The following is a 21,839-nucleotide window of genomic DNA, read 5'->3' as shown; positions in this document are numbered from 1 at the left end:
ATGCAGAGTTGGATACGCCACAGTTGGAGCCAATTGAGTGACAGGTCAGCTTGATGACTGACCACTGGGGACAATTCAGAGGAAAATGTTCTGACTGAATACCGGAATTTTCCTTGAACAGAAGGCACACATGGAAATCCAGCAGGTCCACAGTAATTTGTCATGTTTTTTTTTTGTTTTTTTATGCTCAGAAAATGGTACAGGAGGTTAAAAGTAATCACAACACACACACACACATATACATATATATATATATATATATATATATATATATATATATATATACACACACACACACACACACACACACACACACACACATATATACATATACATATGTATATATATATATATATATACACATATATATACACACATATATATATATATATATATATATATACATACACACACACACACACACACAAGATGAATGTTTTTAGAAAACATTTCATGTCATAAAAGTAACACAGACACATTGAAATAATAAAAACCATCAGTTCAGGCTTTGGGACACGTTAAGAAATAGTTTTTAACACACAGTCCAATTTGATCTGGAATAGTAAAGTAATAACATGATAACCTTTAAAAAAAAAAAAAAAATTCTCTTTTTACACCTCTGGATGTTTAATTGTTTTTAGTACCAAGAGGTATGAAAACTATTTATATCTGGTTTAATACAATTTCAAAGAACCTGAAGAAGTTGAATATTTTAAAAGGAAATGCCTGGAGGAGAGGGGGGGGGTTCAGGGTTTCTATGGCAACCCTGATCAACAGACCAGCCACTGACCCCAACCCTAGCCCAAAGCCTCGTTCCTCCGCTCGGCCATCTTGGCCTTTGCTCTTGTGTCCTTTACTGTTTTGTTGCGGTTTTGTTATTGTGGCGTCTGTGTTTTAACGACACGACGCGTCCAAACCGTCAGAGGATCTGTGGATCATGAGGCATCGTGGGATTTAACAAACTGTCAACTAGCGCTGAAAACCTCAAAAAAAAAAAAAAAACATTTACTGGTCGGCCGAATTCTGTTATGGACGCCACGAGCGGAGTGGAAAAAGACGACACTGACCTTATAAAAAGTTTACTTTTGATTAAAAAAAACATGGCGCTCTGTTGGATCAATGCTTCCTCTCATCAAAGGTTCTGATTGCTTTGACTCGTAATCAAAGCTTTGACTCGTAATACAGATATATATATAAAATACGGAAATCTGACGCGTGTTAAGTCCCCCAAAAACCGACTCTATGATTTAAGAAAGCCTGATAAACATGTTGAAACCATCCAACAACCTTTGTGTTCTTCATTAGTTAGATTGGCCCCGCCCACCTGGACTTCTCTACACGCCAGTTCTACTCTAGAGTTTCTAGAACCGGCCCATGGCTCTGCCGCCGTTTCCCCTGACTACAGGCCACAGTTAACACTTCTGGATGCTCACGGGGGGAAAACTCGTCCTCGTCGTCCAGACACACGGGGCCCGTGGCGAACTCGTGCTCCGGAATGACCTCGCCTCGCTTGGCGCCGCCGTCTTCAGAGTAACCTTGACGACGGGGAGCAGAAGACGTCATCACACACCCCGATGACGCTCTCCTCGCACGGTACTGCACTTAGTTTTAACGTCCAAACATCAAATACCAATTCAAACCCAATAAAACTGATAGCCTACCAATAAATAACCTGAAAATAAAACCGTCACTTTCAGGAAATGTGGCTTAATGCGTGTATTATTACATCATTCCAATTTGTTTAATGCCAATAATGGCAAATTATTACTTTATTGGACTGACGACATTGAAAATAACCAGCTTTATTACACGATTAGCAAAATGTTACTACAGTGAGTGTGTGTCGGGCGGCAGGACTGACCGGTGAGCGTGGCGCTGACGGGAGCAGAGGCCGGTAAGGCTGCGGTCTGAGCGTACGACGGACAGGCGTGTGCGGCGGGCGCCCCGAGCGCCGAGCCCTCCGGCTCCGCCTCCTCGTCGTGGTCGTGATCGTGGTCGTGGTCGTGGTCGTGGTCGTCAGCACCGAAGAGTCTGCAGACAGGAGGACGGACGGACATAAACACGACTGGGGTCGTTTTGGTTTTTTTTTTTTGTCGCCGTCTTGTTTCGACACGAACAAAGTGAAACGGACGACGCCACGGAGGCGGAGTCGAGCGTCACGGCAAACACTCGTGGGTGAAAGAACGCCGGGAGACACAAAAGCAGAGCTGGAGGGAGACGACAAGAGCAACAGGAGAGATCCAGATGATTGTTGAGATGATGTGACACCGCAGCTCCGTCATGACCTCCACCCGCTGCAGCTTCCACACCAGGACACGGCGGGAGTGGAGGACGCCACCGTCTCCATGCTGCCACCGTCCCTCTCCCACCTGGACGGGGCCGGTGGCACCGGGACAATCACATTGGTGGACGTTTCCCAGCGCCTTTGACACCATCCTGTCCCCTTCTGGGACACAAACGAAGAACTGATGGGGGACTTCAGGGGGACTACCTGCATCCACTGTCTGGTACCATGTCCAGGACAACTCACTGTCCAGCACCATGTCCAGGACAACCCACTGTCCGGCACCATGTCCAGGACAACCCACTGTCCAGCACCATGCCCAGGACAACCCACTGTCCGGCACCATGTCCAGGACAACTCACTGTCCAGCACCATGTCCAGGACAACCCACTGTCCGGCACCATGTCCAGGACAACCCACTGTCCGGCACCATGTCCAGGACCACCCCACTGTCCGGCACCATGTCCAGGACAACCCCACTGTCCAGCACCATGTCCAGGACAAACCCACTGTCCGGCAACATGTCCAGGACAACCCCACTACAACCACTGTTGTGTGTTGATGCTGCCCAGAATGAACTCCCCCCAGTGAAGACTAAACGTCTCTCTGCTCCAGATGGACGAGGAGCCTCGCGTCCTCCTGGAGGCTCACCTGTGTTTGTGAGCCAGCGTGCACTCGCCCCCCTCCTGTGGATCCACGTTGTAGATGAAGAACTGACCGTCAGCCGTGGCCACCAGCAGCCGCAACAGCTTCTGGATTCTGAACAACAAAGTCACGGTCAGTGTCCGCAGAGAGAGACAAAAAAAACCACTCAGTTTAAACAGCCCCATGACTAAATTGCATTTATCCTCCTTTAATGTCTGTCAAATTGGAAGGATTTTTCTTCAAATTAAGTCTATTATAAAAAGAAAAGAATAGAATAGAATATAAAGTGAGGCTGATATTAATGATCTAATATGTAGAAAGAGTAACATATTAAATAAGTAAATATTAGCGTGCAGTAAATGAGCACGAAGTTAAAAACAACCAAAGGAGAAAGGGGGATCTGGAGATGAGAAACGCCAGGACATGAGGGGTCGCTCCAGCGAGTGAGGACGGCGTGCGGCCCGGAGCCTCACATGGCCAGCGTGCAGACGTTCTTCTGGCCCGAGGAGAAGAGGTGGACGGTGGCGAAGGCGCGGTCCTGGCTCATCATGCCAGACACCTGAGCGGGGAGGTAGCTGCTGGCTGCGGTGAACATCTTCCCCACGTAGGCCGTCCAGGTCACCGCCTCGTCCTCGCCACTGCACAGTTCAAGGCCCAGACAGTCACACTTTTTCACTGAACCTCCACCGGCCGGGCCGGAGCTCCGTCGCTAACGCGAGTGCTGAACCCACGAGGGGCGTCAGCGTCACGGACAGACTGCGAGGCTGAACTGGTCAACACATGAATGCTGAGGTCTGCAGGGGTCATGCAAAGATTTACCAACATTAACCTGAAGACAAAAAAAAAAAAACCCACTGGAAATCATGTGCTGCTTTTTCAAATGCAACAGAATTATTTTATTTATTTATTTATTTATTTTTAAAAGGAGCCCTTAAGAAAGGAACACGTGTTGTTTTGACATTTTAGTGAATTTTACATCTGAAATTATCCCTTAAACCAGGGGTGTCAAACATGTGGTCCGGGGGCCAGAAGCGGCCCGCCACAGGATCTAATCCGGCCGCCATGTGATTTTTTTTTTTTTTTTTTTTTAAGTATAAATATGAAAAGTGACAGAGGCTGATCTAAAAACACTAGATTGGCAAAAATGACATTCAAAACCGCCCCTTGGTCAGAATTAATTAATGCAATCTGTGGAGGTCACATAACGCAACACCTTTCACAATAAAACAACGAGTCCAATTTATGTGAAGTGACACTTTAGACACGTAAACTAAAAAGAATTTCCAAATGACAAATTGTTTTAATCCTGAATAAAAATGCAATATGCAGATACAGCTGATTGTTTTTTGTTTTCAAATATAATGTCCGATTTCCTTTAATATGTATATTTCAGAATAGACTGTCAAATTCTTGCAGTTACAAAAGGATCAAAGGAAGGAAAGACTTTGACATTTGTCCATATCTGCAGTTTAATGTTGAGTTGTTGGGCCTCCAGAGGTCAGATCAGGTTGATGTGGCCCCTCAACTGAAATCAGTTTGACACCCCTGCCTCAATAGAACAGAATTTCAAAATAGTTTTAATTGGTTGAATAAATATTTAAATGTGTTCAGGCTTGTGTAAAAAAAATAAAAAATAAAAAAAATAAGTGTGTGTGTGTGTGTGTGTGTGTGTGTGTGTGTGTACCTTGGGCCCAGTTGCTCCAGCTTGAAGATATGTACAGTCTCTGTGTTGCTGGACGCACAGAGGAATTGACCATCAGGGCTGAACGATAACGAGCTTATATTGACATACCTGTAACACACACACACGCACACACGCACACACACACACACTGAGAACTTGGACCTGAAGTTGTATAGTATGTCTGACATTGCATTTGGACTCGGTATGTATGAAAGGCCCATCAGGTGAAAATGTAAAACAATCAAATCTTTGAGAAAACGCCAGACAGAGTGTGGAATGTGTGTGAGGGTGCCAGAACGGAGTGAGACCTCTTCATGCCTCTGCGGAACTCAAAGAGACGTTGGCCCTCGAGGACGGAGAAGACTCGGATGACGGTGCCCTGCAGGGACCAAGAGTGAGCTGGTTTTTAACCGTGCATGAGCGACACTTCAACATATCGGAAGGCTTCATCAGAATCTGATCGTACACGTAAAAAACTGCAGTGCTACAGAAATGTCTGATTAGCTAGCGCTGGCGAGGGTTAGGGTTAGGGTCGTGACCAAAGTCAGGGATTAACTAAATCAGCGTGTCTGTTTGACAGTCTAAACACATGATTTCCTCATTAATCTGTGTTCATCAGCATTTCCAGTGTTTCCGAGAAGGGACGACGAAGTGTACTGAGTGGCGGTGTGGTGGTCTTCCTCACCCTCTCCGAGGCGCTGGCCAGTTTGGTGGCCGAGGTGTTGAAGGTGAGAGCTGCCAGAGGACTGTCGTGAGCCGGGATCATGGTCACCGTGTTCTGAAACCACACATCGAATGTTTCAGCGTCACGTCCTGGTCGTGGCCCCGATAAAGACTCACCTGCTCTTCGGTCCTGCTACTAAACATCCGGCGACTGTACAATGTGGCTCTTTTGAACATGTTGCTCTTCAGGTGAACTCTTCCTGAGGGTCAACATGAGGAACCCTCTCCAGACCACCCACATACAGCCTGCCCTCTGCTGGACACATCGATTATGACTCTCTAATGGCTGATTTTAATTCTCACTGTGAGAATCCAGAAGATAAGCCAGGAATTTCTGACCGTCCTCCAAGATTCCACACACAACAAGGGTCACGTCTTAGACTTGCTTGTTTCCAAAGGCCTCGACTTTCCCGAAGCTGTGGTGAAAGATGTGTCTGATCTAGATCGTGACCTCATTTCAGTTAAAGTCTCGGTCTCAGCCGACGGCAGTAGAAGTGAAACAGTCGACCAGGAAACGTCACGTGGATGAAAACACACGGCGAGTCTTCAGCCAGACGCTCACTAGCTTGTAGCTCCGCCCGCAGCTTCCATCAACCACCTTGTGGGGAAGTGCAGCTCTAAAGCGAGGAACCTCATCGGTACCATAGCGCCAGTCAAAGCTACAGGAGGGTGTGATCGGGAGAAAAGCTCCGCGACTCGGTCCTGTTAGCCTGAGCAGCACGGAGCCACATTGTTCAACACCTCCAACCCTCAACATGCAGCCTCCACCCTCTGCCCACTGACGTTCTATACATGTCGGCAGTGTTGAGCTCCAGAGGGACTGCACACAGTCAACAGCGCTCTTCAGACGGCGAGATGGGAAATCTAACCAACCGACCTCACAACTGAAGGACTCGGGTATCCAGACCACTGCCAGAAAGAAAGTCCTGCATGGGCGTTACAAAGTGCTTTGATATGGGGTTGTATTTGTGCCAAACGTCTGAGCGAGCGATGGGAACATTTGAGCGCAAAAAAATGAATTGTGCAAGTAACACTAATAGCATTTTGAGGAAATTTTTAAAAATTGCGCAAAGAAAAACTTGATTGCGCACTCAACCTCGCTCTCTCTCGCTCGCTCAAATCTCTCCACGTCCGCTCAAGTCCTGCTGTGCGCTCGCTCAAAATGTGCAAAGCCCAAATGTGACAGACACGGTTGTCCACCAATCACAGAAATTCGGGGCGGGCGTCAAACTCTGATTGGTTACTTCAGATTCTGGAAGTGCCTCATAACCAAAGAAGAAGAAGAAGAGGGAAAAACAAACTGCGAGGGAAAACATGTTGTAATCCAGGATCATTATCTTTAGTTTTCCTTATTTCTGTTTTCCCTCGCAGTTTGTTTTTCCCTCTTCTTCTTCTTCTTCTTCGTTGGTTATGAGGCACTTCCAGAATCTGAAGTCTGTCAGCGCGGACGTGGAGAGATTTGAGCGAGCGAGAGAGAGAGGTTGAGCGCGCAGAGGAAGAATCTGAGCGCAGAAATGATTTTGGAGCAATATCAAGTTTTTCTTTGCGCAATTTTTTAATATTTCCTCAAAATGCTACTAGTGTTGCTTGCACAATAAAAATTTTTGCGCTCAAATTTGCCCATCGCTCGCTCAGGATTTGGGCACAAATATAACCCCATAATTTAACTGAACTGTCTGGGATCTGAGTTTTTGGAAATTATATTGTTGGTTTAGCAGGTCATTGACAATGGGACTTTCCAGGTGTTTCCAGTGATTGCAGATTTCTTACCAAGCCGTTGGCGTCGTACACGATGATCTCCCCAATGGTGGCGCTGCCGGGGTACGCCAGGTAGGAGTTGGAATGGTTGACAGAGAGAGCACACAGACCTGGAGACACACGGTGGAATTCTAACAAGAGACAACAACGCTGTCCACCTGACAATAATGCAGTACATCAATATGCACCAGCCGCTCCAAACAAACAAACAAAACGGCGGCGTTGAGCCGAGAACAGCTTACCTGCTGGGTTTGACGGAGTGTTGAGCAAAGTTTTGAGCAGCTTCATATCTTTGATGTTGTGGATGTAAATGGACTCTTCGAGGCAGACCACCAGCCTCTGCAAGCAGCACAAACACCAACATGTGGAGGCCGTTTCAAAATGCGGCACTTGTTGAAACTGTGGAGTCCAACGACTTTCACGGCGGTGAAGCTTTCACTACATGATGCTCAAGTCGACATCTTTCTTTGAGGGAGATTTTACTGCATAGGATGAACGGTGACGTTCTAACCGCAGAGAGACAGACCTGAACAACCCCCCCCCCCCCCCCCCCCACCAAAAAAAAGAATGGCGAAATTTTAAAGGCGGACCGCGTGAAAACCCGTCACGCCCCACGACAGAAAGCGCTGTCTGCTGCTCTCACCTGTCTGCTGCTCTCACCCGTCTGCTGCTCTCACCTATCACCCGTCTGCTGCTCTCACCCGTCTGCTGCTCTCACCTCTCACCCGTCTGCTGCTCTCACCTATCACCCATCTGCTGCTCTCACCCGTCTGATGCTCTCACCCGTCTTCTGCTCTCACCCGTCTGCTGCTCTCACCTATCACCCGTCTGCTGCTCTCACCCGTCTGCTGCTCTCACCTATCACCCGTCTGCTGCTCTCACCTATCACCCATCTGATGCTCTCACCCGTCTGCTGCTCTCACCTGTCTGCTGCTCTCACCTATCACCCGTCTGCTGCTCTCACCCGTCTGCTGCTCTCACCTGTCTGCTGCTCTCACTTGTCTGCTGCTCTCACCTATCACCCGTCTGCTGCTCTCACCTGTCTGCTGCTCTCACCTGTCTGCTGAGCTTGACAGAGAGGATGTCGTTGGGGTAGCTGTAGTTGCAGATCTCCGTCCCCTTCTTGAAGTGATAGATGTTCATGCGCTGCGGCATGGCGGTGCTCACCACCACCACCAGACTGCTGGAGAAGAGACGCTCCACGATGGAGACGTCCGGAGTGTCTGCTGAGGAGACGCAGACACCGGTGACATGGGAGCCCTCCTTCTCCTGCCAGCTGCTCCACACAAACTACAGCTTTTGTTAAATAGACCACTGTAGAAAATTCAAAGCTGTGTTGAATCTTTACTTTTTAAAGTTGAAGGTGTTTTTTTTTTTTTTTTCATTGGGCCGTTAATTCAGTCTTCGGGAGGAGGTGATTCTCTGATTCAGTACAAACTGGACCACTGAAAGAACCTTTGCAACTCTGTTTCATAAAAACAATTTATTGCATGACTCTAATTTGAAACATGTGCATATTTAATATTTTTTGACACTGAAGTAACTCAGTCACTAAAGGTGTTTAACTGATAACTGGTTCATAAAGCTTGAGGTCGGTGGTTTAGGCAGCTGGGATTGGCTCCAGCAACCCCGAGCCGGAGCAGCGGGGCCGAGGATTACAGTTTGGAGTTACAGTTTAGAACTTTGGAGACGTGGGTCAGACTGTGGAAGTGGAATTAGACCACCAATATAAGACCACCACACTGGATCCACAAAAGAAATGTTCAAACTAAGACTAAACTAAGTCTTTCATATTTGCATTCTATTTATTTTATGCTGTTGTGGCATAAAGGAATAGTATAGAAATTATATCACTTGTTTTGTTACTTTTTTTTTTTTTTTTTACGATTATTGATTATTGAATTTAGTGTGATTCAACCTGAAAGTCTAATAAATTACAATTAATAACTTTGACAACACTATGTATTATGAGCTGGACCTACCATCTACTCTGTGTGGCCCCGGAACTACAAACTCAAGCTGACCAGAAGCTGCCAGTGTCTCATGTCTCACAGTGTCGTGGACTGGATTTAGTGAGTATTACTCTCATCCCGTGAGTAACTGAGTAACTGAGTAAACTGAGGGAAGAAGTCGACGGTGCAACACTGACCACTCTCGTGGATGCAGTCCAGCTTATCCACCGTGGTCAGAGAAAACAGCTTGTAGCCGCTATGGGTTCCCAGAGCCAGAGACCTGCAACACACACACACACACACACACACACACACACACACACACACACACACACACACACACACACACACACACACACACACACACACACACACACACACACACACACACACACACACACACACACACACACACACACACACACACACACACAAAATAACCAGACTGCTTTGACTTGTAATCGTAGTGCTGCAGCTCCCTTCCCTGTCCACATAGAGCCCCCTAGTGGTGAGAGGCGGTAGTAAGTAACTAACATTCAAGGACAACTAACAAGGTTATGAGCAGCTTAGTTTAAATTAGTAACTAAGTAAGTTACTACTTTCAAAAGTAACTCGGTCACTTTAAGTTACTCATTGCTTTCACAGTAACTAGTTACTCGGTAAGGTAATTTTTTTTTCAAAACTCTAAATTCTCTTATTAGTGCCTTGCCTCCCTAACTGGATAACCAGGGAGGCTGTCAGTCCTCTGCCTTGCTTACATGCAAGTCCCCTCCTGCCACAAGCGCAATGCGCCACCTAGTGGCTTGAACCTGCACTGGCAAGTGTGGTGTTATTGCAAGTAAATGAAATGACTGGAAATAAATGTAAACGTATAACCTATCAACACAAATAATACCTCACTTTAAAGCCGAGGTATGTAGCAAGCGAGCTACGAATGTTTTTTGTGGATTTCCTAGCCTGGTATCTTTATGTTTAGCAGGAGAGGGAGACCTCTCCAAGATGTAGGGATGTAGGGATGTCGCGTCAACAGCCTATGATCTACACTGGGTCAAGAACTCACTGATCTGGGTGTGTGTGTGTGTGTGTGTGTGTGTGTGTGTGTGTGTGTGTGTGTGTGTGTGTGTGTGTGTGTGTGTGTGTGTGTCACTGTAACTCCAACAATAGTTGACTCAGGATCATCAGCAGTACTTTTCCACCCACTACTTCACCTGACTGTGTTTATAATTACGGTTTTTAAACTCCGTCCACAGAAACCCGTGGTGAATTGATCTGAAAGGATTCAAACCGACAACCTCGCCGGTCAACCTCAACATAAACATCACCAGGGACCCCTGTGTGTGGGGGACACCGCAGGGCCTCGGCAGCAGGGGGTCTGGGCTTGACACATATAGAAAAGTCATAGATCTCCTGAAAAAAAAAAAAAGCCCTTTAACGTGACAAACTATAATGACTGAAATTAAAACGGATTAAACTAATGATCTCTTTAAGACAATGAAGGTGTTTTGGGGCTGGTTTACCGGGTTTAGCAGGGATATTTTCAAACAACACATCAATGCCTCTCTCCTGAAGAAAACCTTTAAAAAAAAAAAAAATAAATAAATAAAGAACTCTACTGGGGAAAGTTGAACCTGACCTGCAGCTTCTCAGCCAAACTCCCTCTTCCAAACTGTCCTTCCTCTAGTCCCCCTCCGCCACTGCTTGTCAGGATTTACCATCTTATTTATAACCGTTTGAAAGAAGCTCCAGAAATGACTAAGAGGTTCCGGGACCTCCGAGTCCTCCGGAGGGGCCGCGGGCCGCATGTTGGACCACCGTCCCGGTCCTCCGCTGTTTGTTTTTTGGGTTGTTTTTTTAAATACTACCGTGTCAACACATCCGCTCCGGGACTGCCGAACTACTTTGTCCCCCTCTGTTTTTTTTTACCGGACTCATCCGCCCGCCTGCTTACGTGGAGTCCTGGTTGAAGGAGGCGCAGCCCAGCCGGAGCCGCGGCGGGCCCTCCGCTCCCTCCCCGCTCTCCATCCCGAGTCCCGGCGACCTCCTTCCCTCCCTCCGCCCTGGATTGGAGGCCTGGGATCGGCTGCACCTCGTCGCGCGATGTCGGCGTTAGACGGCTCCAATGTGGCGGAAATATTAGGAGGCGACACACCGAGACGGGAGCCGAGGCTTTTTTCCCCCCCAACTTCTTGGAGGCGCGGAGCCCGGAGCCGGGGGTCCGTGATGCGGCGACCGGAGCGGCGGAGTTCGGTGATCCGGGAACCGGGGCGGGGAGGTCGGCGATCCGGATTCTGTGGAAGCGGTACGGGGAAGCATCAAAACAAGAACAGCTGACAGCCGCTACGTCACAACCTCTGTCTCTTTTGATTGGCTGATCGGCGACCCTCGTTGGTATCCGGGTTCTGATTGGTCGGCTGTAGAGAACTGTGTTCCTATTGGCTGGCAGCTCTCCGACCATTCATGCTGTTTATTAAAAAAAAAAAAACCCTCCAGTGTTATTTAGTATGGAAGCCGATGTGGCTCAAAAAACTGAAACGTGTTAAACTGTTAAGAATTTTTTTATTTAAATTTTCTTTGACAAGGCTGCTTATTCTGTGACTGAATTCAACTGAAAAAGAAAATGACGGTTAAGATTTATTTTGCAAGAGACACTCCAAGGTTATGGCTGCATTATTTGACTCATAAATACAATTAATAATTAATCATACAAACTGTATTTTCATTTTCTCGACAAGACTGTTTATTCTGTGACTTAATTGAAACGGGAAAAAAACCCAATTATGATTAAGATATCATTTTCAAAAGACACTCCAGCAAATAGAGACCAAACCCTCATTTTGAAATTAGAAAATTAAAATGCATTTGTAAAAATGCTTTTTCATTTCAAGGATATATCTGCATTATCTGACTCTATGAATTTAATAATAGTTCATTCAAACTACATTTTCATTTCCTTATTCAGGTTGCACATTTTATGGCAGAGCGTCAAAGAAAACATAAAGAGGGGATTGTTTTTTCATTTTTAACGTCCAACCTGCAAAAAAAAAAAAAGTATCACAATTCAAGTCGACTTAGCATGACGTCAGAATTAGGCTGCTCAATTAATTGAATTTTAATCGTGGTTACGATTTTGACTCTGGACAATTTCAAAATTGATTTAATCGAGGAACGGGAGTCGGAGGTGACACGTTCAGCAAGGAACTCCAAACTTTTTGTTTGGTGGTGTTGCAGGGAGGGGTCTCTGATTAATCCCAGGTCATTTAATTTGGCCCACTTGTATAATCTACCCATTGAACCTTTTTCCCATGAGGTAAACAAAATGTACAACTTGAAAAAGGAACATTTAAACCTTGAGCTTATGGGGATTTTTGCATGTTGTAAACATTTGGTTGATGGAGAAGTTGCACTTCTCCTGTGTTGTGACGTATCGTTCTAAGGGCCTTGATTTAAAAAGGAAAATCCATCATTTATAAAAATACGCAATCTACCATCCACCATTTGTTTTACAAATCATGACACACAAAAACGTGTGATAAACAAGCGTGGGGAAAGGGCCACGGGAATTAACACACAATGTAAAAATGAGTCTCAGTCCACCAGTTCATTGTTTATTTGAACGATCGGTGCAGAGCACACGTGCTCATCACTTTCCGGTTACAGGAATTCTTTCTGTCTCCTGAAACCTCCAGAAGTAGCAGACTGGAGAGTCAGTGCTGGAAAACAAGGCAAACCCATGTTAGAAAGAATCCTGTTGTACTGAGTGCAGAGAAAAATGACCCAGAAGAGCATAATTACAATATATTTAACCACTATACTTTCCATTCTTGGAAAAGGGAAGAAAATAGAAAAAAAAAAGTATTTTTCCATCCATACCTTGAAGTCCCAGATGACCATGGCTCCATCCAGACCCACACTGCTGTACTTGTCCACCTTACCTTTGTCCCCAGACACAACACACAACTGCCTGTAGAGAACAGCACGACGACATGTTACAGCTTTCTCAACTACTTCAACAAGAAAGTAAGTAAGTAAGTAATGCTTATTTATAAAGCACCTTTCACAGTCAAAAAGCCACAAAGTGCATCACGACACAGTTAAAAAAAAAACCCAAAAAACATCAGAAAGTACAAACAAAATAAAAGGCCGAGACAAAACAAAATCAAAACAGCCCAAAAGTAGCTGATTACAAAGCCTGGACAAATAAATGAGTCTTGAGTTTGTTCTTGAAGGCGTCAACAGAGTCAATTGAGCGCAAGATCATTCCGAAGCCTGGGAGGAACAGCCTGGCAGGATCGGTCACCCCTCGTGAGAAAGCAAGTGTGTGGAACTTTCAGCAGATTCTGGTCCACAGACCTCAGAGCCCACGCGGGGATGTAAAGCAGGACCAGATCACTGACATAAGAAGGAGCCTAACCATGCAAGGCTGTGAAGGCTAGAACCGGAATTTTAAACTTGATCCTATAGGACACTGGCAGGCAATGAAGTTCTTTTAAAATCGGGGACATGTGAGTCCTCCTATTCGTACGGGTCAGAATCCTCGCTGCAGAGTGTTTGCACTAATTGCAGTGGAGGGAGCTCCTTCTTGTTCAGACAAGAAAACAAACTATTACAATAGTCTAGACGTGAAGACACACAAGCTCCAAATCATTCCGTGAGACCATACCCCTAAGTTTAGATATTGTCCTTGATTGATAGAGGTAGTTCCTCATCAGCTGCTGACAGTGCTGCAATAATGACAGGTCTTTGTCAAAGATCACTCCCAACTTTCTCAGCAGACTGTCCTCAGTCCTCCAAGTACTGGTTAATCCCAGGAATTGACTCAGGAATTGTACCAGTGTTTCTGTTTTGTCTGCATTGAGCGGCAGAGAGCTGTCGCTGAAGAACAAGACAAGGAGACTCGTGGCAATAGTGACTGTATCACTTAGTGTGGCGTTGGTCATAGTGACGGAGGTGGGAGGTTCACACAGCCTTTTCTGGGTGGAGTTTCCACGTCCTCCTTTTCTCCAAATACTCTGATGACCACAGGCTGGTCTGAGGAGTCACATTTGAACGGCCAGAATGGGGTCAAACTGAAAACCTCTGCTCCACAAACAAAACGAGGAGCAGGATGAGTCTCTGCGACTCTGTCAACGGGCGCTCAGAACCGAGGGTTGTAATCGGGAAACGCTGGGGGGGAAGGCAGAAGACGAGGAAGGTCCTGACGGACTTCTCTGCGCAACTTCGAATTGGGCGAAAGGAGAAAGAGAAGAGCCCTCACGTGATGCTGTTCTGGTGGCAAGTGTTCAGCTCGTTTTCCTCCTCATCTGTGGCCTTCTTGTCCAGGTTGCGGAAGTGTTGCATGGCCGACATGCTGCCCTTGGAGGTCTGCTTGGGGATGTCCAGCTTCTTCACGAACTCCAAGCAGCCGGGGCCCTTGTAGGTGTACTGGTAGGGGCAGCAGTCGTGTCCCTGGCGGGGAAGGCGAAGGCGGAAACAGGTCAGAATGGTTGGCGTGGGCGAGCGAGGAGCACGACGGAGGCGGCAGTTACCGCGGCCACGATGTTGGCGGGGCTGACGAAGAGGACGCTGAGCAGAGGAAGGCGGTCGGTGGTGAGCTGGGTAACCCTCGACACACAAACACAACAGAGTCATTTCAGCGATCGGTTCCGTTGAGTCAGCCGCTTCAAAAAAAACGTTCACAGTTTCAGCTATGTCAGCTACTTTAGTACTTTAATAGCTTCTTTAATTTAACACTGTTTTGATTGGTTTAGCTTTTCGTCATCACAGACAGCACAATTAGTGAAAGTGTCCTCCAGTCACTACAGAAGAGCTATAGAGTCACTACAGAGGGGTTGTAGAGTCACTACAGAAAATCTGTAGAGTCACTACAGAGGAGTTGTAGAGTCAGTACAGAAGAGCTGTAGAGTCACTACAGAAGAGCTGTAGAGTTAATACAGAAGAGCTGTAGAGTCACTACAGAGGGGTTGTAGAGTCACTACAGAAAATCTGTAGAGTCACTACAGAGAGGTTGTAGAGTCACTACAGAACAGCTGTAGAGTCACTACAGAAGAGCTGTAGAGTTAATACAGAAGAGCTGTAGAGTCACTACAGAGGAGTTGTAGAGTCACTACAGAAGAGCTGTAGAGTCACTACAGAGGGGTTGTAGAGTCACTACAGAAGAGCTGTAGAGTCACTACAGAGGAGCTGTAGAGTCACTACAGAAGAACTGTAAAGTCACTACAGAGGGGTTATAGAGTCATGACAGGGGGCTGCATAGTCACTACAGAAGAACTGTAGAGTCACTACAGAAGAGCTGTAGAGTTAATACAGAAGAGCTGTAGAGTCACTACAGAGGGGTTGTAGAGTCACTACAGAGGGGTTGTAGAGTCACTACAGAACAGCTGTAGCGTCACTACAGAAGAGCTGTAGAGTTAATACAGAAGAGCTGTAGAGTCACTACAGAGGAGCTGTAGAGTCACTACAGAAGAACTGTAAAGTCACTACAGAGGGGCTGTAGAGTCACTACAGAAGAACTGTAAAGTCACTACAGAGGAGCTGTAGAGTCACTACGGAGGAGCTGTAGAGTCACTACAGAAGAACTGTAAAGTCACTACAGAGGGGCTGTAGAGTCACTACAGAGAAGTTGTAGAGTCACTACAGACGAGCTGTAGAGTCACTACAGAGGGGTTGTAGAGTCACTACAGAAAAGCTGTAGAGTCACTACAGAGGGGTTGTAGAGTCAATACAGAAAGGCTGTAGAGTCACTACAGAAGAACTGTAGAGTCACTGCAGAAAAGCTGTAGAGTCACTACAGAGGGGCTGTAGAGTCATGTGTGGCTGCAGATTCCTGTTGTGAGTGTCGCGGTTGCAGCACTCACTCTTTCCCTTGTGCAGCGTCAACCACAGAGATGGTGCTGTTGTGAGCCACCAAGGCCAGCTGGTCTCCGCTGGGGGAGAAGGAGACATCGTGCACCCAACCTCCACACTCTTTGTGGTCCAGCATCAGCTCGCCAAAAGGCATCTTGGCGCCCCAGGGGGTGGATCCAGGCTTCTCCTCAATGTCCTTAATGTAGGCTGAGAAAACCCTGAGAGACACAGAGGTGTGTAACTGTGTCAAAGACGGCAGCAAACAAAAAGGTTTATAAATAAAAATATATGTTTAAAGTTTATAATAAAAGACAAACTCGTTTGCATCAGGTTTTTCACCCCCACAGCTGTTTGAGTTACTCTGAGACCATTTAAAACATCATTTACACCATTGGTGCACCGTTATTATCGTCACTGTACGGAGGGAGAATTACGATTTTTCAGAGTTGCAACATAGTTTTGCATATAATAATGGAGGTGTGAGTTTTTTTTTCTTTTTCTGGGAGCTGGTGGACCCATGATGATGGAGGGTGTTATCAGGCTGGTTGTATAGAAAGAACCTCTGAAGAGGGAACAGAGAGACACTTCTGTAGAGCAGTAGTGTGACTCTGAGTGCAAATGAGTGATAAGATGACTGTGTTGGTATCGCATGTCAGCTCTCAGTACAGTAAATGATACATGTCTATCATTGCTCAGTGTTTTGCTCAAGGACACTTTGACAAATGGACAGGGCAGTGCAGTACTATGAGGGGTCAAACCAGCCCCCTTGCTATTGAATGACAAGCCCCTCCGCCAACCGAGCCATGGCGGTCAGCACCTTCACCCCGCAACAGAAATATCTTGGTTCGATTTCAGGCTTGGTGGCCCATCTGTTCAAAGTTTACGATTTCCTCCTGTGCGTGTGTGGATGTTTTCCTCTGGTTTCTTCTCACGGTACAGAGAGACGACTCGTGGATGAACGGTACCTCTAAATTGATTGTCTGCGTGGATGTGTGTGAAATTTGTCTCACCGAGCTCGTCCTGTGATTGCCTATCCACCTGTCCAGGTCTAACCAGGAAGCAGTACTGATGAAGCGGTGGTCTGGCAGTCCGCTGGGGTGGGGCGGAGCTTTGCACTCTCACAATAACAGTCTGGACCCACTCAGTTTGCTTCAAGACCCTGGTCTTTCTGCCCTGCTGGAGTTTCTTCAGGTACAAGCTTCTTACCGTCATTCCTCACTATCAATTGCCAAAATGTGTGTGCAAGAGTGAGATCGGCTTTTACTTTCATTCTTGCAATCAGTCACCTGTTTTTGGTTCAAACCAAACTTGCCACGATCCAAGGTTTGTTAAAGTAGCTCTAGGTGGATGGGTGGCTGTACTTTCAGACGTAGTGATAGACGTACTGATAGACGTACTGATAGACGTACTGATGGGTGTACTGATAGATGTACTGATAGACGTACTGATAGACGTACTGATGGGTGTACTGATAGACGTACTGATAGACGTACTGATAGACGTACTGATGGGTCGATTCTCACCTGCAGTGCAGATCTGCAGACCCAGCTGCCAGCAGGATGTTGTTGGGATGCCAGTTCAGACTCAGAACTGTGGAGCGAACAGACTTCTTGATGTGCTTACTCAGCCACCTAAAAGAAACAAACAATTGAAGCTTTATTCTGTCTGGTGGGTCCAAGGAATAGTAAAAGTACTCTTATAATGAATCCTAAAGCAAACAAACACAGCAATGATATAAAGTCAGTGCTTTTTTTCACTCATTGTAATTCATATCACAATCCCATTATGCAACCACGTTATCACGTCTTGCATGTTGATCTGACATCGTGCAGCCCCAGCACGTCACTTTAGATTTTGGATTGGTGATTTATGACTTGTGTCCCACCAGTCGTTCTCTTTCTCGAAGTAGCACACCGAGATGATCCGAGCTCCACTTCCCAGCGCGAACTTGTTCTCCAGTGGAGACCACTTCACACAGGTCGCTGCACGGTTGATGCGCACCAGGACCAGGGTGGGCTTCCACACATTGTCCTTCAGGGTCCACACGTAGGCGTTTCGGTCTGACGCACACGTCACAATGCGGTTGGACTCTGGAGCCCAGTCAATGCCTGCAGACATAATGTATGTTAGGAACTTGGACCCGACCTTCAATCGAGTTCAGACAATTTAAGGTCATTCTTTATGGTTGGTGTTTAACTCCGACACCTACTATCCATGGACAACATACTGTAGTGGCTGCTGTGGAGTGATGGGGGGGGGGGGGGGGGGGGGGGGGGGGGCGCAAAGGATCATGGGAAGCGCTCCTCATAACTTTATTTTTGTGTTGCCCTACCTACGTGTTATAGTTGTGTGTAAACTGTAACCGACAATAACAGAGTTAATGTGCCAGACCTTCCTCAGAATTCCCCAAAAATCCCACGGTGCAATACATTTTGGGCAAACCAGGCCGGAAACACAGTGTAATTATACCTTGAGTAGTTAATGTAAAAGCATTTTTTTTTTTTTTTTAAACCTTCAAAACACCATAAAAGCATTAAAAAAACACCATAAGCCACATCATTAATACGATAAATACCAATCTCAAGTCCTCATGTAAAGTGCATTTGTGGTCCAGCAACTGCATGAAAATGATCAAATTTGCATTTTAAGACAAATCATTATTTATGTATTCATTTATTTTGGGAGGGGTTAAACAAATAAATGCACAAAAATAATTCCCAACAAAAGAGAACCAATAGAGGAGACCTCTGAGACGCTGTTTTACGAACTCTTTATTCAGAAGGTCAATAACACCCTTTCAGGCCGATCCCTCAGCATATTAAATGCAAATAGCCTGTTTCTGTCGCACGTCATCGTTTCTGTTATAAAACTGTGCTGCAGCTTTTTGGGTACCTGTGATTCTCCCGCTGTGCTCGGTCAGCTCGTGGATCTTCTCCCACTCTTTGCCCTTCTTCTCGTACACAATGGCCACATTGTTGTTTTGGCTCACAGCGATCTCTGCAGGGAAACACAGCCTGGCTTTAAAGAAGGAAAAATACAGCCCGGCCGTAAACCACAGTATCAAACTGTTTCTGACTTGTTATCGAAGAGAGCAGCAGCTTACATGATGAGCAGGTTCACACTGAGATGTAAAAAAAAAAATCATTGTGACATAAATCTTAATATAACTGACGACCTAAAGGGGAATTCCTTTCAAAAAAATTCAATGTACCCTGTCTTGTGCATGCAGGATTAGAAATGCCTTTCCTATAAGTCTGTGCATGTTTGTGAGTCTGAAGTGCATTTGAGCTCTTTGAATCCATTTCCGGTAGTGATAATGAGATTGACTGAGATCCTCCCGGCACCATTAATGCATTTAGAGGGGAAGAGAATGATCCCATCCAGACCTGAAGCCCCTGCAGTCATGACCAGACCTGCGCTGGTGCATTAAGCCACAGTGCCGCCGCACATTCTGTGCAGGAGCGTCGCGGGGCGGGGCGGGTTTTCACACTGTCCAACTGAAAAGTTGTGGATAGTACGGGAAAAGAAACCACGACCGCCGGCTACGAGTTTCCGCTACCCCTCCGTTGAGGTACCCAGCACCGAGGAACGGGTCTGTGAGGAGGAGTGACGGCTCCTACAGCAGGACTGTAATTTTCACCAGGAGGCCTCAGTAGAAACGGCATCGAGTTGAAGTTGCACTCTATTTCTTTCAGCTGGTGATAATATCTTTTATTTTTTTCAATTGTTTTCCTAAATAATTGCACGGAAACAAAGAAACTGTTGATGAAATGAAACGGCCCACCAGAGGGTCTGATCTGTTGTTTCTAACGTCTGCACTGAGGGTGTGGCGACATTAGGAGCGTTAGGTGAAACACTAACTTCAAAGAGGGCAACGGCACAAGCATCAAAGGTCACATCTTTTATCTTTGAGCTTCAGTTTTCTGTTCACCACTTTTATTTAGGACATTTTTCAAAAAGCAAAAACAATCAAGTAATTTCGCCTCTGTCAAGTGTGTGTGTGTGTGTGTGTGTGTGTGTGTGTGTGTGTGTGTGTGTGTGTGTGTGTGTGTGTGTGTGTGTGTGTGTGTGTGTGTGTGTGTGTGTGTGTGCGCGCGTGTGTGTGTGTGTGTGTGATACACCTACGGCTCCTGTCTTTGTTCCAGGCGTGGCAGGAGAGTGGCTCCAGGCCGAAGTTGTACAGCGACATGTCTGTGCAGGAGAGGCTGCAGGAATGTGGCTACACGCACACACACACACACACACACACACACACACACACACACACACACACACACACACACACACACACACACACACACACACACACACACACACACACACACAGAGTGAACTCAAACTGCTGTTAGCATGAGTTCATGTCACATTTTATATTGTACTTTATGATCCCTGCACTTTATATATGTGTGTGTGTGTGTGTGTGAGAGAGAGAGAGAGACAGAGAGAGAGAACACCTTTGGCAGTTGTGGTGCACGTTTAGATAATTTTTTTCTTTTTGCTTGAATCTGAATTTGACGACACAGCGGTGAAAGTTCTCTGTTCTGATAAAGCTGAGCTCCTTCAGATTCCATCAGACACATTACAAGAAGGGAGGTGATCCATGACACCCCATTCAGACTAAAACACAACAAAGTGACGCAACCATAAAGCTTGGTCCCATGTACAATCAAATATTACCTTTTGGGTTATAAATGTCCAGTTTTGTGTGTGAGACGTGTAATGATGAAGACAAACAAGGTGTGAGGTCTTACCTCTGCTGTCCGTTGGGGGGTAGGAGGATGGTGGTGGTGGAGGAGGGGGGAATGCAGGGCCGTATTCGTGGACTCTGGGCAGTCGACACGAATGAAGCTGTGCAGTGGAGCCGCTGAAGGAAGTGCCTGTGGTATTGAGTGAAGGAGGAGGGTGTGTCTGCACAGAGGCGACTCCACAGCTCCAACACAAGGGGGCCGAGCTCAGACGGTATTGGTACGGTACAGGAACTCTTTAAAAAATATTGTGGCCATATGCGGGAGCTTCCTCATTTCTTCAGAATATTAACATGTCAGACAGAGAGGAAAATATATGGTTTTGTGATAGGAGTGAGTCATTATTATTAGGGTTAATGTTTTTTGAAAATAAGACAAATAAATTAAATTGGGGGGTTATTTGTTGTGTGTGTGTGTGTGTGTGGGGGGGGGGGGGTTCTTCCCCAAATTTTGGAATTAAATGTGCTTTTGGTCTATTTTACAATTTCAACACTGACTTTATGACCTTATCAATGACCTGAAATTACTAACTTTAAGTAAGTCAAGTCCAGAGAGGTGACACTTTCATTCTCAACAGTCAATGCCTGGGGAACTTCCTGTGGTGTGGACTGAAGGGTCTTTTCCTCCAGAAAGAACCAGGTTCTAGTTCTGGTCCGGGGCCAAATTCAGCACCAGTTCTTTGTCTTTCCACCTCCAAAGCCCCGGAACTATCAGGGGCTAAATGGGTGCTAAGCCGGCCTAACATCGTTGCTGGACCAGAGTGGGGCCAGAGTGGGGCCAGAGTGGGGCCAGAGGGGGCCAGAGGGGGCCAGAGGGGGCCAGAGGGGGCCAGAGCAGAGCCTCACACTTCATCGGGTGGGGGCGGGGTTATCGCTGGAGTTATCGCTACCTACGAGGAGGAAGAGACGCTGAACCGGCTTTCTGAAATCTACAGCGACACAATGTGTGTTATAACAGCAAATAAATGACTATTGAGACCAGCCTGAGTGACGCTGACCTTATGTAACTATGTGAGATCAGATAATTGATGATCTTCTACTAATGATCAGAACTAGTAGCAGAACAACACCTCACAATAAACAACACCTCACAATAAACAATACTTCACAATAAACAACACCTCACAATAAACACAATAAAAACAAAACAAAAAGACCTGGGATCAGCTGTTACAAACTAAAACCAGCTTGGTTCTTTGAAAAGTG

The 21,839-nt window shown here is 46.2% G+C and overlaps 2 protein-coding genes across 3 annotated transcripts; both read right to left on the bottom strand.

The window, feature by feature from the left end:
- Positions 1-317: 317 nt before the first annotated feature.
- Positions 318-11,384, bottom strand: wipi1 (WD repeat domain, phosphoinositide interacting 1). 2 transcript variants are annotated; one of them, XM_080512204.1, is made up of 12 exons: positions 10,995-11,384; positions 9,244-9,326; positions 8,151-8,320; positions 7,337-7,433; positions 7,107-7,204; positions 5,299-5,391; positions 4,922-4,992; positions 4,614-4,721; positions 3,403-3,567; positions 2,936-3,043; positions 1,862-2,031; positions 318-1,535 (listed from the first exon to the last, which is right to left on the bottom strand). In XM_080512204.1, exons 1-12 carry the CDS (start codon positions 11,066-11,068, stop codon positions 1,348-1,350), a joined length of 1,425 nt encoding a protein of 474 aa, XP_080368330.1. In that variant the 5' UTR covers positions 11,069-11,384; the 3' UTR covers positions 318-1,347. The 2 variants fall into 2 exon arrangements, with proteins under 2 accessions (XP_080368330.1, XP_080368331.1); XM_080512205.1 differs by having other exon boundaries at positions 8,151-8,317.
- A 1,247-nt stretch (positions 11,385-12,631) lies between these two features.
- LOC308141481 (actin-related protein 2/3 complex subunit 1A) lies at positions 12,632-20,748 on the bottom strand. Its single transcript, XM_080511659.1, has 10 exons — positions 20,641-20,748; positions 20,015-20,108; positions 18,782-18,886; positions 17,775-17,997; positions 17,413-17,520; positions 15,901-16,107; positions 14,572-14,647; positions 14,301-14,491; positions 12,917-13,007; positions 12,632-12,756 (listed from the first exon to the last, which is right to left on the bottom strand). The coding sequence occupies exons 2-10, from the start codon at positions 20,076-20,078 to the stop codon at positions 12,751-12,753; spliced, it is 1,071 nt and encodes a 356-aa protein (XP_080367785.1). The 5' UTR covers positions 20,079-20,108; positions 20,641-20,748; the 3' UTR covers positions 12,632-12,750.
- Between the last annotated feature and the right edge of the window lie 1,091 nt (positions 20,749-21,839).

The sequence above is a fragment of the Blennius ocellaris genome, assembly GCF_963422515.1.
Source record: "Blennius ocellaris genome assembly, chromosome: 16".
NCBI classification, from domain to species: Eukaryota; Metazoa; Chordata; class Actinopteri; order Blenniiformes; family Blenniidae; genus Blennius; species Blennius ocellaris.
Note: the sequence above shows the minus strand (reverse complement) of the source record. Positions and strands in the feature narration are given on the sequence as shown.

Bases quoted from the DNA above. Each gene is read 5' to 3' on its own strand.
- wipi1 (XM_080512204.1), bottom strand. From the start codon at position 11,068: ATGGAGAGCGGGGAGGGAGCGGAGGGCCCGCCGCGGCTCCGGCTGGGC. The intron at 9,327-10,994 runs GTAAGCAGGCGG...TGTGTGTTGCAG, and splicing joins TCCTTCAACCAGGACTCCAC to GTCTCTGGCTCTGGGAACCC. The intron at 4,722-4,921 runs GTCTCACTCCGT...TGTGTGTTACAG, and splicing joins TTCCGCAGAGGCATGAAGAG to GTATGTCAATATAAGCTCGT.
- LOC308141481 (XM_080511659.1), bottom strand. From the start codon at position 20,078: ATGTCGCTGTACAACTTCGGCCTGGAGCCACTCTCCTGCCACGCCTGG. The intron at 18,887-20,014 runs GTAGGTGTATCA...GTTTCCCTGCAG, and splicing joins CTGGAACAAAGACAGGAGCC to AGATCGCTGTGAGCCAAAAC. The intron at 17,998-18,781 runs GTACCCAAAAAG...TTATGTCTGCAG, and splicing joins GCACAGCGGGAGAATCACAG to GCATTGACTGGGCTCCAGAG.